The sequence below is a fragment of the Hoplias malabaricus genome, chromosome 1 (assembly GCF_029633855.1).
Source record: "Hoplias malabaricus isolate fHopMal1 chromosome 1, fHopMal1.hap1, whole genome shotgun sequence".
In the NCBI taxonomy this organism is placed as follows: domain Eukaryota; kingdom Metazoa; phylum Chordata; class Actinopteri; order Characiformes; family Erythrinidae; genus Hoplias; species Hoplias malabaricus.
The window spans coordinates 45,339,245-45,352,470 of NC_089800.1; the positions used below are offsets into that span (position 1 = coordinate 45,339,245).

General features: G+C 37.1%; 1 protein-coding gene across 1 annotated transcript; it reads right to left on the minus strand.

The window, feature by feature from the left end:
• Positions 1-200: 200 nt before the first annotated feature.
• Positions 201-9,052, minus strand: tp53i13 (tumor protein p53 inducible protein 13). Its single transcript, XM_066664259.1, has 9 exons — positions 8,395-9,052; positions 6,941-7,012; positions 6,721-6,756; positions 6,482-6,540; positions 4,974-5,052; positions 3,813-3,941; positions 3,084-3,269; positions 2,384-2,987; positions 201-779 (listed from the first exon to the last, which is right to left on the minus strand). Exons 1-9 carry the CDS (start codon positions 8,494-8,496, stop codon positions 664-666), a joined length of 1,383 nt encoding a protein of 460 aa, XP_066520356.1. The 5' UTR covers positions 8,497-9,052; the 3' UTR covers positions 201-663.
• Between the last annotated feature and the right edge of the window lie 4,174 nt (positions 9,053-13,226).

Sequence of the window (13,226 nt, forward strand, 5' to 3'; positions counted from 1 at the left end):
CACGTAGTGACCTGGCCACTAGTAGAGTAATCTGGATCAGTTACACACAATCTGGAAGAATGGCTTAAAATCCCTCTGTCCACTGTGCAGGTGTTTCAGTTTCATTGTCCAACCCTGTATGTGTGTGTGTGTATATATATATATATATATATATATATATATATATATATATATTTTTTAAACAAAAGTATTTCAGACAGGATTAAAAAAAGATAAATAAATAAAAAATGCTAGACTATTCAAGACAATGCAATGCAATGTATTGGTAACTGATAATGCACACGCATACACCCTATATCCTGTATACTGCATTCCCAAACCAATCAGATTTACTAGAATAGAAATTCAACTGTGTTTGTTGATAATGACATACAGATAAGCAAAAAATGTATACATCACTTAAAGATAAATCTATTGTACACCTTGTGCTTGTTTATTCCTTCATTTCTTGACAGAGTTGCATATATATTTTGCAAAATGTCACAAGAATATCCTGTACCTACTAATATACCATGAATAGGTTCTTAATCATAATATGCTTATATTCAAGTCAGAATCCCTAATCTCTTTCAATCAAGATGGATATTTGTCTTGTGTATATTCAGTTAGGATGAGCAGTGCCCAGAAAACTTGGATGTCCCTAGCTTTGTCCACTGCAGTGAATCAGTCAGACTCATTGTCAGTGCTAGAGTTGGGCAACAAGGGGCACTCCTGTCTTCTGCTCTGGCTGACTCTCCTCTTCCTCCTACCCACCATCCTCAGCCTTCTTCGAATTATATCTGCAACATAAACACCATCATTAATGCAAGATTGAGCATGTGTGATCAATGGTTTAACTAAAAACCAGGTGGGTGTTAACCTGTTAGAAATATTTATAGTCAAACAAGTCATGGAAAACCTGGTGCTTTACTCTGATCCCAGTAAATAGAGCAGGGTTTTCTGTCTTTTAATAATGAGGTGATGAGTTGAATCAGGTGTTTTACAAAGCAGATTGATAAAGGTTATGAAGCTTGATAGGTTTGACACCCGTAAGTACACACAGCAGGTACGTGTGACCCAAATCTGACTTATTGAACAAACCTGATTTTTGTTGTTGTTCACCACCATCTACATAACGTGGCCTACATCTGATATCAGTCTGAGATCACGCTCTTAAACTGACCCACATGTGCAAAAGGACAGTGCTTCAGGCTCTGACAAGAAGGAAATTTAAAGTTTGTTTCATACAAAGCACTTCTGTTTTTGATTTGAAGGAATCTGACCAAACTGGTGTTTCACTGTGCTGCACCGTATCACAAAAGACCCTAGGACTTTATTCCAAATGAGTTCTATGTTTAAAACAGAGTACTAATAAATGACTTTAAAGGATATTAAAACATGAACTCTCACTCCAAGCACAAACAGAAGGAGAAAATGTCCCACATTAAAACTGATGTAGAACCACTTAGAAAGTTTAAATTTGAGGTGTTTAGGACATGGAAACTACCGGGTCAAAGCATTTTTTTTTTCTAAAAAAAAATATTGGGAAACATAAAACTTCTTAATGTGTGTCTGTCACTAAATTATGAAAAATTAAAACTCAATGGAAATGTGGTGGTGTTGTTTTTATTTTTTAAAAAACAACCCCAAGAAAAACTAACTAATTAATAGTTCTATATACGTTTTTATTGTTTATGTCAGTGTGAAACTGCTTAAATGTGGATCAGATAAATATTAAACTCATGTCAGTGTTCAAACCTTTCAAACCTTGTGTTTACAAGAGACCTGGCAAATCTGTAGTTAAAAATAAAATATTTAAATATTCTTTAAAATCTTTAATTAATACCATGTTTTTAACAAAAGAGCTCATTTGGAATAAAGGACAGGGTCTTTTTGTGATAGAGTGCTGCACAGTAAAACACCAGTCCAGTCCCATTACTTCACTGCAGAAATAAAAGTCTTTTGTATCAAACAAACAAACAAATATTTCCTTCTGGTCAGAGCGTGAAGCATCATACTTTTGCACACGTGGGCCAGTTTAGGAGCATGATCTGTTCAGACTAACGTCATATTTAGGTAACATTATTTAGAAAGTGTGAATAGCAGAGAGAAATAAAGAATCAGATTCAATCACAAAATCTGATTTAGGACACTTATCTGCTGTGTGAACGTAGCCTTAGGCTGGAATCATGGAGCGTGGCTTCTGTCATTTAAAATAGTACTGATAATATTTTCTAAATATTGATAGTTTCAAAACTTTAACAATTTTCTTTTCTTTAAACCTACCACAGTGTGTTCAGCTCTAGTACTATGTTGAGATAAGTCCAATTTTATTTGGTTTTAATAGGTTAACAGACAGAGTAGGGCAAAAAAGGCAGGAGTGTGTGTGTGTGCGCATACATACCTCCCACACTCTCGTAGTCCTGCTGGGTCTCACGCCAGTAGAGGCTGGGTGGTGCGCGCCAATGACGGTAAAGTCGTGTGTGGAGCACTGAGAGTGTGAGCAGCACTAAGAGAAAGCCTAGTGCTGCAGCAGCCCACACAGCCTCATCTGACCGTGCTGTGGACACCCTCTGACCTTGTAATGGACCTCCTATGTTTGGAGCTCCCGTGTTATGAGCTATGCATTGACCTTGGCCACAGCCACCTTCAGCATCTTGCTCTTCTGTATCAGTTTTAATACGGTGCTTTATAACATCCAGCGTCTGTAACTGCTCTTTTGTTGTCTTTTCCTTTGTGTCCACTGTACTCTTGTCTGCAGCCTGCAATTGGTCTTGAGGGCTTGTTGAACGAATCTCTTTATCCACAGAAATGTTCAGTGTCTGTGTAGAGTTTAGATTTTTGGACTCAGAGAAATTAAGTGCAGGATTATCAGACAGGTTTGCTTCATCATCTCTCTTCAATTCCCCTTTCTCTTTCTCCGTCTGGAGGGCTGCCCGGATCTTCCTTGTTCTTCCTACATTCCGCTCATATGCAGCCAGAGCTTCTACACAGCATGCTCTCAGAGACTGTCAGAGAGAGATTTAACAGATTAAAGACAGATGTTTGAATTGCTTCTTTGGTAGTTCACCTTTGTTTTGGATCGATCATTTTTGATTACTGACCTTTACTGTAGGGCCAAACACTCTTGTCACAGGAGCTGCCTTTGTCAAATACAGGTTGTACTTTGGCCATCTGTTTTCCTTGGTTTGATTAAGGGTGGAGTAAACGGTGTACAACCACTCACATACTCCTGATGCGTTCACGTGGGACATCTCAAGTGTCTGACCCCAGGAGACCAAGGCAAATGGCTTATGGAAAAATGATAACAATGGAATTTAGGAATAAACTGTTTGAAAAAGGACACTATTAACAAAATCTTAAACAGCACAGATTTAATAATTACAACAGAATACAATAGATGTTCACCATGATGGTTTATGAAATGGTGTATATAAAAATGTGTAGAAGTAAAAAAAAAATAAAATAAATAAATACATTTCTCCCACCAATTTTATTTTGTGTCACTACTGACCAAGAAGCTTCTATGCATCACATTAGTGCCACTACTGAGCAAAGTCACATTTGTACATTCATTGTAGTTGTAAATGTAATGTGAAATTTGAGATGTTATGACACCTTGACTAGTTCCCTGAAGAAATGTAATGAAATCGGGGTCTCTTACAGCATGACAAAAAACTCTTAAGGCATTTTCTTATCTTAAATTTATCACCTGAGCATACAAAATATAGACTCTTTGTTAGAAGCAAAACACTGAGTCAGGAATATTGTGACTATGCAGTCAGGAGGTACACTGCAGTATCTGATGGTGCTAGTATGAAATAATGACTCACTCTGTGTTGGCTGAGCTGGGGGTGAGCTGTGAGGATGTAGTGAGGAAGGCATGAATGAGCCAACACCGCCAGGCCTCTGCGAGCATCCTCCGAGACACAGGGGTGATACAAGAGCACTGTGGCACCATCCTGGTGCAGAAGGATATATTAGATTTACTCTACTTCTCAGTAGAGAATCATAGATAAAATAATAACTTGACTGATAGATTTTGTTGAATAACATTATAAATTTTAAATATTTAACATTTTATTTATTTATATTTAACTGAATCATATCAATCTGGCGGCACGGTGGCGCAGGAGGTAGTGTCGCAGTTACACAGCTCCAGGGACCTGGAGGTTGTGGGTTCGATTCCCACGCCGGTTGACTGTCTGTGAGGAGTGTGTTCTCCCCGTGTCCGTGTGGGTTTCCTCCCACAGTCCAAAAAGGTAGGTGGATTGGTGACACAAAAGTGTCTGTAGGTGTTAGTGAATGTGTGTGTTGCCCTGTGAAGGACTGGTGCCCCCTCCAGGGTGTATTCCCGCCTTGCGCCCAATGATTCCAGGTAGGCTCTGGATCCACCGCGACCCTGAACTGGATAAGCACTTACAGATAATGAATGGATGGCATATCAATCTGTTAATTGGTACAGTTCTATAACTATTTTATTTTTACCCCAAAATGACACTGGTATTTACTTAAATAAGAATATTTACCTCTTTTAAATTTGTATTGCTCTGAAAGTACTTATACTGGTCGGCCAATCTTAAAAATGAATTAATCTTCTATAAATGCTTCATCCTAATCATTGTGGGTCCAGAACGTACTCTAAATCACTGGGTATATTGCAGGAACACACCCCGGAGAAGGTGCCAGTCTATCAAGGGGACACACACACACACACACACACGCGTTTTTGGACTGTGGTAGAAAACTTGAGGACCTGAAGGAAAACCCAAACACCCAACTTTTGCACACAACTACATTTATGAATTTGGAAAAACTTGAGAAAGCCACACATTGATCAGACACCTTAATCCATCTAAATATTATCATTAATTTGAACATGTACCTAAACATCTGACTGATAAACACCTGCTTTGCAGGCTTTCCTACAGAACTCGAGCCCAAACATGTTAATCTTGTGTGTGTTACATAAATGTCACATAAATGTAGGATACCTTCAGGTTGTTAAGCCAACGCTGAGGGGGGCAGTACCGGTATTGTCCACTCATCACTCCAACAGGCCTGTGAGCTCCACTTTAAACAAACACCAAAAGCCTCGGTATATAGAATTATCTCATATTTCAAAACAATTTGCATATATGACTCAATATTTAGGATCCTCTAACCTTGATTTCACACAGACTTCACATTACATTACTAAATTCTGAACCTTTATACATTTTGCTTCCACACTCCAACATTGCTTCTGAGAGAGACCCAATGTTAGGGTCTGTGCCTGAGCTCGATGACTGTTGTTTTTTTGCTCATTTTATTAGTTGGGGATATGAAAGGGGGAAATAATTGGTTTTATACATTTCTTCCCATAAGACATTTAATGGTGACATAGTAATATATGGAGCTATATTAGGGTCAAAAGCTTTGTTCATTTGAAAAGAAAAAAAAAGAAAGAAAATCTGAAACTGAAAGTTCAAACCTTGAGATTGAACTTTAAAAAATAGAACAATGTGTTAAAAATTAAAATAATTGTAGGATGAATTTTTTCAGTTTATATAGAATTTAGATTTAATTATTTTTTTTGAATAATTTAGTTTTCATTTTCACATATATTTTGATATTTGAAGTCTTATATTTTTCAGTTGCTGATTTTATGTTTTCAGATTAAAATCTTATCTTTTTTTCAGTCACAGATTTTATTTTCACTTTTAGATTCTTTTTTTCGGATCATTGTTTTTGCAGTTTCAGAGTTTTGGGCCTGATCTAGCTCTAGATCTAGTTTTGGACTTGTCTCCATCAGGACAAGCTGCAGCAAGCTGGTAACAAATCTGAATAACCTCCTTATTCCCTAGGTTCTTAAATGTTCTGTTCCACCTTAAATTGTGCTTTAAATTAAACTGTTCCTATTGCTGTGCGTTTTCTTTTATATTCTTTTACACAGTGTTTTATTTACATGGGCTTCTCTCAGTGTTAAAACACAGAAAGCAGCTGCAGTAACATTTAAGGTGGAACAGGAAATGTAATTAAGGAGCTGGGGGTGAAATGAGTTAATTTCACCATTGTTAACATTACTTATCTGCACACTTGTCAGCAGTTTGTCCTGACGGAGCAGACATCATCGCTACAAAGGACTTTTTAAGGCCAGCGTTTCTAAAAATCCTTTTTTGTGATTGGTCTTAAGAAATATTTTAATTTTCTGAGATACTGAATTTGGGGTTTTCATTAGTTGTCAGTTATAATCATCAAATTAAAAGAAATAAACACTTGAAATATATCAATCTGTGTGTAATGAACGAATATAATATACAAGTTTCATTTTTTAATGGAAGTACTGAAATTAAACCTTTTCATGATATTCTACCGCGACCCTGAAATGGAGAAGCGGAGAAGAAAATGATGATGATGATGATGATGATGATATTCTAATTTCATGACCAGTGCCTGTATAACCAGGGACATGGACTAACAGGGTTTTAAGCAGTGCAGTTTGCATAAGTGTGAGGCTTACCTGTTGGGGATAATGTGATTATATTTGATGGACATATTCATGCAGATATGTTCTGCTGGCTGAGAATACAAAAGACAAAAAAAGAATTCACCATGCATAAAAACTGCAATGGTCCATTTATTTAGTATTATAATTTACACTATTACACTCAAGAACAAGAATTTAGGATAAAAACTGATACAGTTATAATATGCAGCATGTTTATTAAATCTGGAGTGGTAGGTATGCATTTATTTTACCTGTAGAGAGTATTTGGTAGCAATTTCAGTATGCCTCTGCAACAACAGGGAGAGAGAGATAAACAATTAGGTCAAATACTCAATAGACGACAAGGTACATATAGACACAAATTATCAGCACTCCTTTACTGAGCCTTAAATTTTAAATCTTTAAAATAGTAAATTAATTTAAAGCTATGCTGGTCCTCCACATTCACTGTGTACGGTAAAAAAGACTTACCAAAGTCACGTGTGTCCATGGCTCTGAACACACGAGTTCGTCAGAATGAGGTAGGTCCATCTCCAGCTTTGTCTTTGGAAAACATTTAACAACAATAAAAATGAAAGATGATATGCAGCATAATTTAATTTATTAATTTTCATAAACCTACAATTTGCACATATTTGGTATACAGTTCTGGGCAAATGAACCAGTAGTCTGCAGTTGGAGATAATTACATATACAGACAAGTAATAACAGTACATGATTTAATAATAATAATAATAATAATAATATATATATATATATATATATATAAAATCTATTATTTGTCCTCTTGTTAAAGATTGTATGCTGTAAGTACTTCCTGACACAACAGTCCAATTTATCTGTCGTAGGGACCAAGAGTCTGAGCACACTTCCATGTGCACCTCCTAGGTGTGACTCTACTTGTGGTCAATTGTTCAAAGTTAACTGACTTAACAACATGTGTTTTTGGGACTATGGGAGGAATCCAATGCATTGGGTTTTCTCATGTGAAGCCAAGAGAACCCACCAAATGCCTCACAATGACCCAAGGGAAGGATACCAAGTACCCCATGACCCTGAAGCTCAGTGTCAGCATCCTTAAAACCACATTTCTATTCATTAAAATAATATCTCTATATGTTATCTCTATATGTTATTTCCAACAAAACACCCTAATGCCAAAAACTGATTTGGATGTTTTGGATGAACTCTATATCTTCACCTTCATTCAGTATGTTCAGATCAACGTATGCTTTATGATCATTGTACAGAGCAGTGGTCAGCCATCTTCTAGGCCCAGGAAGCAGTTAGGGGGTTAGCCTAGCACAAAGGCACTTTGTGGATGTTCCTATTGGTTATGGAAATTGAACCAGCAACCTTAAGGTACATGCAACTAGTCCCCATCTCTAACTCCATTTAGCCCTCCGTCTGACAGGATTGGTTCCTTAGGTTTATGACATAAGAAACCCTGGCTGCCTGAATTCGCCAATTTAAGGCTTTGAAACACAGCATTTTTAAAGTAGAAATACACAGCAATGTATTACAGCAAGAGGCCAGGAACCTGTGGTCTCCTTAGTGTACTGTCATGAGCAAGACACTCTATAAATGTGTATTGATGCTTTTATTCTAATTATAGTGTTTGTGTATCTTTCTATATTACTGGCCTTCTTTTTAAAACAAAGCAATAGAAAATGTATATTATATTGTGAATGCAAGTAGCAGTTAAATGTAATTAAATAAGAATCCTCTGCGCCATTGATTCGAAGCACTGAACAGCGCCCCCAGTGGAGAATTTTGTTAAACCGAGTGTGTAAGTGAAAGTATGAATTTCTTTATCAAATGAAACATAAATGGTTGGACAGTCAATGGTATAAATGACCGGATACAGCGCACTTCATGATGACAGGGCGCAGTAAATTAACTGTAATTAGATATAAACTCCTTACCTTGCCGTTGTCGCAGTCCGGACTCGGACTGGAGCGGCAGTATTTTATCACACAGAGCCATGTGAGTCCATATAACGACAAAGACACTGCTTTGAGCCTCATAACTGTAGTTTAACATCCAGTAACGCTGACAGAGTCCCTCTGAAATACAGAATCTCCCAACTGGAGCTCAGCCTGAAGACCTGAACAGCTCCTCTCCCTGAATCTCCCACACTTCACTCGGTCTCCAGGATCACAGGGGCTGAGACCATACACATCCATATTCTCACTCTTACACACACGCACGCACACACTCACACAAAGCCTGTTGTTCAGGGCCGAGTGTACACAGAACTGAGCTCACAGCAGAAATGGAGGTTTCCCACTAAGTTGGACACGCTGATAGAAGTGTGTTTGTTACTCCAGACATCTGTTCTATCAGAGACATCGTGGCTCTGTATTCCTCGGTTTAGATTTAAACCACACTGTAACCCTCGCCGAACATTTAGAGACGTGTCTCCATCACGCTCCAGTCCGCAGCTTAACTCTGAAAACGATCAACTCTTAACATGTCCGACCCGTAGCTCCAGTCTGACGTCACTGATAAATAAAGACACTTTTTGAAGCGTCCGCACCCAGAGATCAACACACCATCTCCCACCCAATCACACAACCACCCAGAGTTGAAGATGAGGTGTAGATCAGCATTAGCTCGGCCTAGTTCACTCCCGCGCTCTTAAAGGGACACGAGGACACATTTTTTTCCGTACGGTGTCCTATAAAGTCCTTTTCCGTTTATTTCGTAGTACAGTTTTTCTTAATGACTCCCACCAGTAGGCCTATATCTATATTTTACATGTTAGTGTCCGTGTGGTGTTGTTTGTATGTTATAACTTATAAAACTTATAACATATAACTTACAACATTAGTGGGGACTTGTGCAAATTAAAAAATCTGCAAATACTGAATGAAGGTTATATCTAAGCAAATTTTAAAATAATTTTAATACAAGGTAATAAATTACATTAGGTTTTATATATATATATATATATATATATATATAGGTTTAATTTTTAGATACATTTTGTAACCCCACACAAAGGTTTATTTTAATGTTTATGTTTAATCAGATTTATGATGGCTGCATGATGGATTTTAGCAGATAGTGTCGCAGTCACACCTCCAGGGACCTGGAGGTTGTGGGTTCGAGTCCTGCTCCGGGTGACTGTCTGTGAGGAATTTGGTGTGTTCTCCCCGTGTCTGTGTGGGTTTCCTCTGGGTGCTCCGGATTTTACCTTTTGTGGTTTTGGACAAGTGCCCTTCTTTTTCAGCTTTGTTGTCCTAAAACGTAATTAATGACAATACTCAAAAATAAAACGCAGGACAAAATTCTGTACTAAAATTAATTTATTACAGCCAAATCTTCTCTCCATAATTCCTCCAACACAGTACAGTACAAGCAAAATAGTTCATTAAACCCTAGTTTATTCTCTGATTCATGAATACTTTAATATAATCTCAAGCCATAATTTTTTTTGTTTGTTTTTAGACATTCAATAACATGTTTCACAATCTATACATTTTGATACGTTACATATGAATTGTAGTGGTGATGCTCAGCCAGAAGACAATGAATACTGACATTAATATTTTACAGAAATGTACCCCTTCCCCTCTGACTAGCCTCCCCCTTCAATTGTTTTTGTCTTACATGTTGATGAGTGTTCCGGTCCATAAAATATGCTCAAATAAATAACCATTGCTGGTTTCTCTTGAGAGAGGAGACAATGCAGTAGTGACTGGGCTTGGCAGCTCTGGGATGGCACAGTGTTTGACTGAAGGCTTAACCTTCAATACCTTTAAAGAAAAAAAAAAAGAAAAGAAAAATATACACACATTTCATACCTATATTTCTTATATAATCAGTATTTCTTACACATCCCCTGTTCAGTCAGTAGGACAAAAATAAAGTTTCTCTTGAATCTATCCTGGTGTGTGGTAATGTCTTGGGAACAATAACAAAAACAAAACAAAACAAAACAAACCCCCACAAATATCTCCAATGTCCCAAACCACATAGGTAAACATCTAACATCAGACCAAGCTGAAAACTACGAGTACTGCTACTAATGCTAATAGGATGGTTGTCTATAGTGATACATTTAAACTAAAGACCTTAGTTATAACCAGATGATGCATTTAGTTATTCTAGTATGGTGCATGTACTTTATACCGAGACATTAATTTAAGCTGGTTTTACTGTAGATACAATGGAAATAGTGTACGAATAAAGAGATGAATGGCAAGTACAGACTCACTGCTCTGAAGCAAAGTCTGAACTAATGGAACTGGTTGAACTGAAAGTGTGTTGAGGTGCACTGTAAACACACACAAGTCCCTGAAATCCAACTAGGAGGTCTCTGAGTTCCACTCCAGTTGTTCAAGCTAATTGAAAGGTTTGTATTTTTTTTCTGTTGGAGGGGTTTCACATAACTATGTATTAAATCTCTTTCAATGTACAATATGAACACTCCACACAGACTCATGTGGATTACGTATCTTAAGTATTAGTTCAGTAAACTATCAATAAACATCTGATTCCCTAGAGGAGGATAGCTTTTGGTAAGTATATGTTTAGAGCAGAAACTGAAGAGATTTTCATTTAAACAAAACGAAACAAAACAAAAAAACCCTTCCAGGGCTTGATCTCATTTGTCTTGCCCTGTGAGAAATGGTTCCACTATACTGACAACAACAAAACAATTGAAACACAGGAGGAAAATAAAACCAAAGTGTACATCACAATCTATTTAAAACAATTTTCATGCTTAATCCTAGGAGTTCCTGTCTTCAAATGAGCTACTTGCACAGTGATGTGAATGATAACCTGCTGATTCCCAAGCTGATTTTGCTTGTAACAAATTCCATCCAAGTGCATTCACTTGTCCATCAGCTTCACACACTGGAACCAGACAGAGCTAGGTTTAGGGTATTGTCAGACAAAGCAGGTTAAAGCTGAGGAGTAGAAGGTCAGAAAGAAAAATGACAGGGGCAACAGCAACACACTATGTACCCAGAGCTCAACAACCTGCTCCACAGGAGATGAGATCCATGTTGACAAAACCAGTATAGTCCCTGCCATTTTAAGAAAGGATTCTGCTCAATGAAAAGCTTTTAACAATTGACATTAGGACATTTTTTTCTGTTGTTTGCCATTGTTTTTTTCTTCTTTCTTTTTTGGTAATTGCATTTTTGTGGGTGGTTTTAGTGGCGGTGGGACACCTTACTACACTTGCTCATGTGTAAAGCAATGATTAATGCACATTTGTTACTCAGACTGAGTGCCTGCTCCCATACATGTCTGCCAATCTGTATCGCTAAGCCAAAGCAATAAGAAATCCCTGTGTTCAAACCTACATATATTCTTTTACTTTGAAAAGCTGATTACAATGCCCTGATGTGACCACATTGGAAATTACATTCATTCCAGTTCTCATTTTTTCTATACGTTATATTTCTTGAGGATCTAGAGTTCTTGAGGATACAGTCTGAACAGATCACACATAAACAAGTTAAGCATGTAGACATTCTCTTGTCCTAAGCTGTTAAGATTAACTAGCCACGCTATTTGATAATCACAACGTACATAAACACAACACTCTCTGAAACTGCTGACACAGGTAACAATGTATCTGTTTGGCATAATCATACAGAATATTAGACCTCTGAATAATAAGTTGGCATCTTGCCCATACAAAGACCTGCAGGTTTAATCGCATTTGTATTTTTTAACTTTATGACTGCATATGGTAAAATTAAATGTTTATGTGAATTTATATGAAGACTGCATGTAAAAATATTCATTATTTAGAGGAAAATTATTTAAAGAACAAAACATATCGGCTATGGAATATTTTGTTAACCACAGCAGAAAAAAGTAATTTCTTGAAATGCAATTCATTTTCCTAAGAGAGATATTCAACTTATGCCAAGAGTTCCTACTATGGGCACAATACAGACAACATCTTCTGATGTCCATTTATTTGACTGTTACTTTGCAGAGTTTAGCAACTTCAAGGCAATGTATATGACAGCGTAAATGCAAGTCCCAGACAGGCTTGTAGGATCCCCCCGCCCCCCAAAACAATGCGCAATACATAAAGTGCTCCTGCTAGGCAGCTTTTAAAAAAGGCACTGCAAACCACGGTCTATGCTCTCCAGTGTGTGGTAAAACATAGTGGTAAAATATTACTCTGCATTTAGATATACACACACACACACACACACACAAAACTCTCCTTTCCATCTGAATGGATCAATGTAGCTGTTCTAACGTGACACTTAAAATTCATATAAAAGACTTCAAACACTGGTCATACGTCTTAATGCCATCATGCTAGACCACCTTGTAGTTGAATGACGTATGAATTACATTGGTCAGTTTTATGAGAGAGTTTTGATTCAGGCCTATGCAAAACATTCAGACCAATGCATGTAGGTACTACAAATTCAATAAATACATGCATTAAAAGGCACTGACTGAACAGATGGAAAACATACCTGATCTCTTTGGCTAAATACATTGCTAAATGAGGTGGCAAGGCATTTGAAAAAGAAACAAGCCAGCTGTATATGTAAAAGTAGTCATAAAAAAAGTAAGAATCAGAAGTCTAATTTTAGGTGGGCAAAGAGTTCAATCACAGAAATGGTTATTTACATGAGTTGTAATCTTCACTGAAATTTGTAATTCATACTTTTAAAAGAGCTTTTAGGTAGTATTCCTGGGAGAAATGTATTTCAGTACACCAGCAATGACATGTAAATGGCTGCAAACCAATTCATGAATATAAAAT

Coding starts and splice junctions, on each gene's coding strand:
- tp53i13 (XM_066664259.1), bottom strand. CDS start 8,496: ATGAGGCTCAAAGCAGTGTCTTTGTCGTTATATGGACTCACATGGCTC. Junction 3,270..3,812: donor CCCAGCTCAGCCAACACAGA/GTGAGTCATTAT, acceptor TTTTTCCATAAG/CCATTTGCCTTGGTCTCCTG. Junction 2,988..3,083: donor TGTTTGGCCCTACAGTAAAG/GTCAGTAATCAA, acceptor TCTCTCTGACAG/TCTCTGAGAGCATGCTGTGT.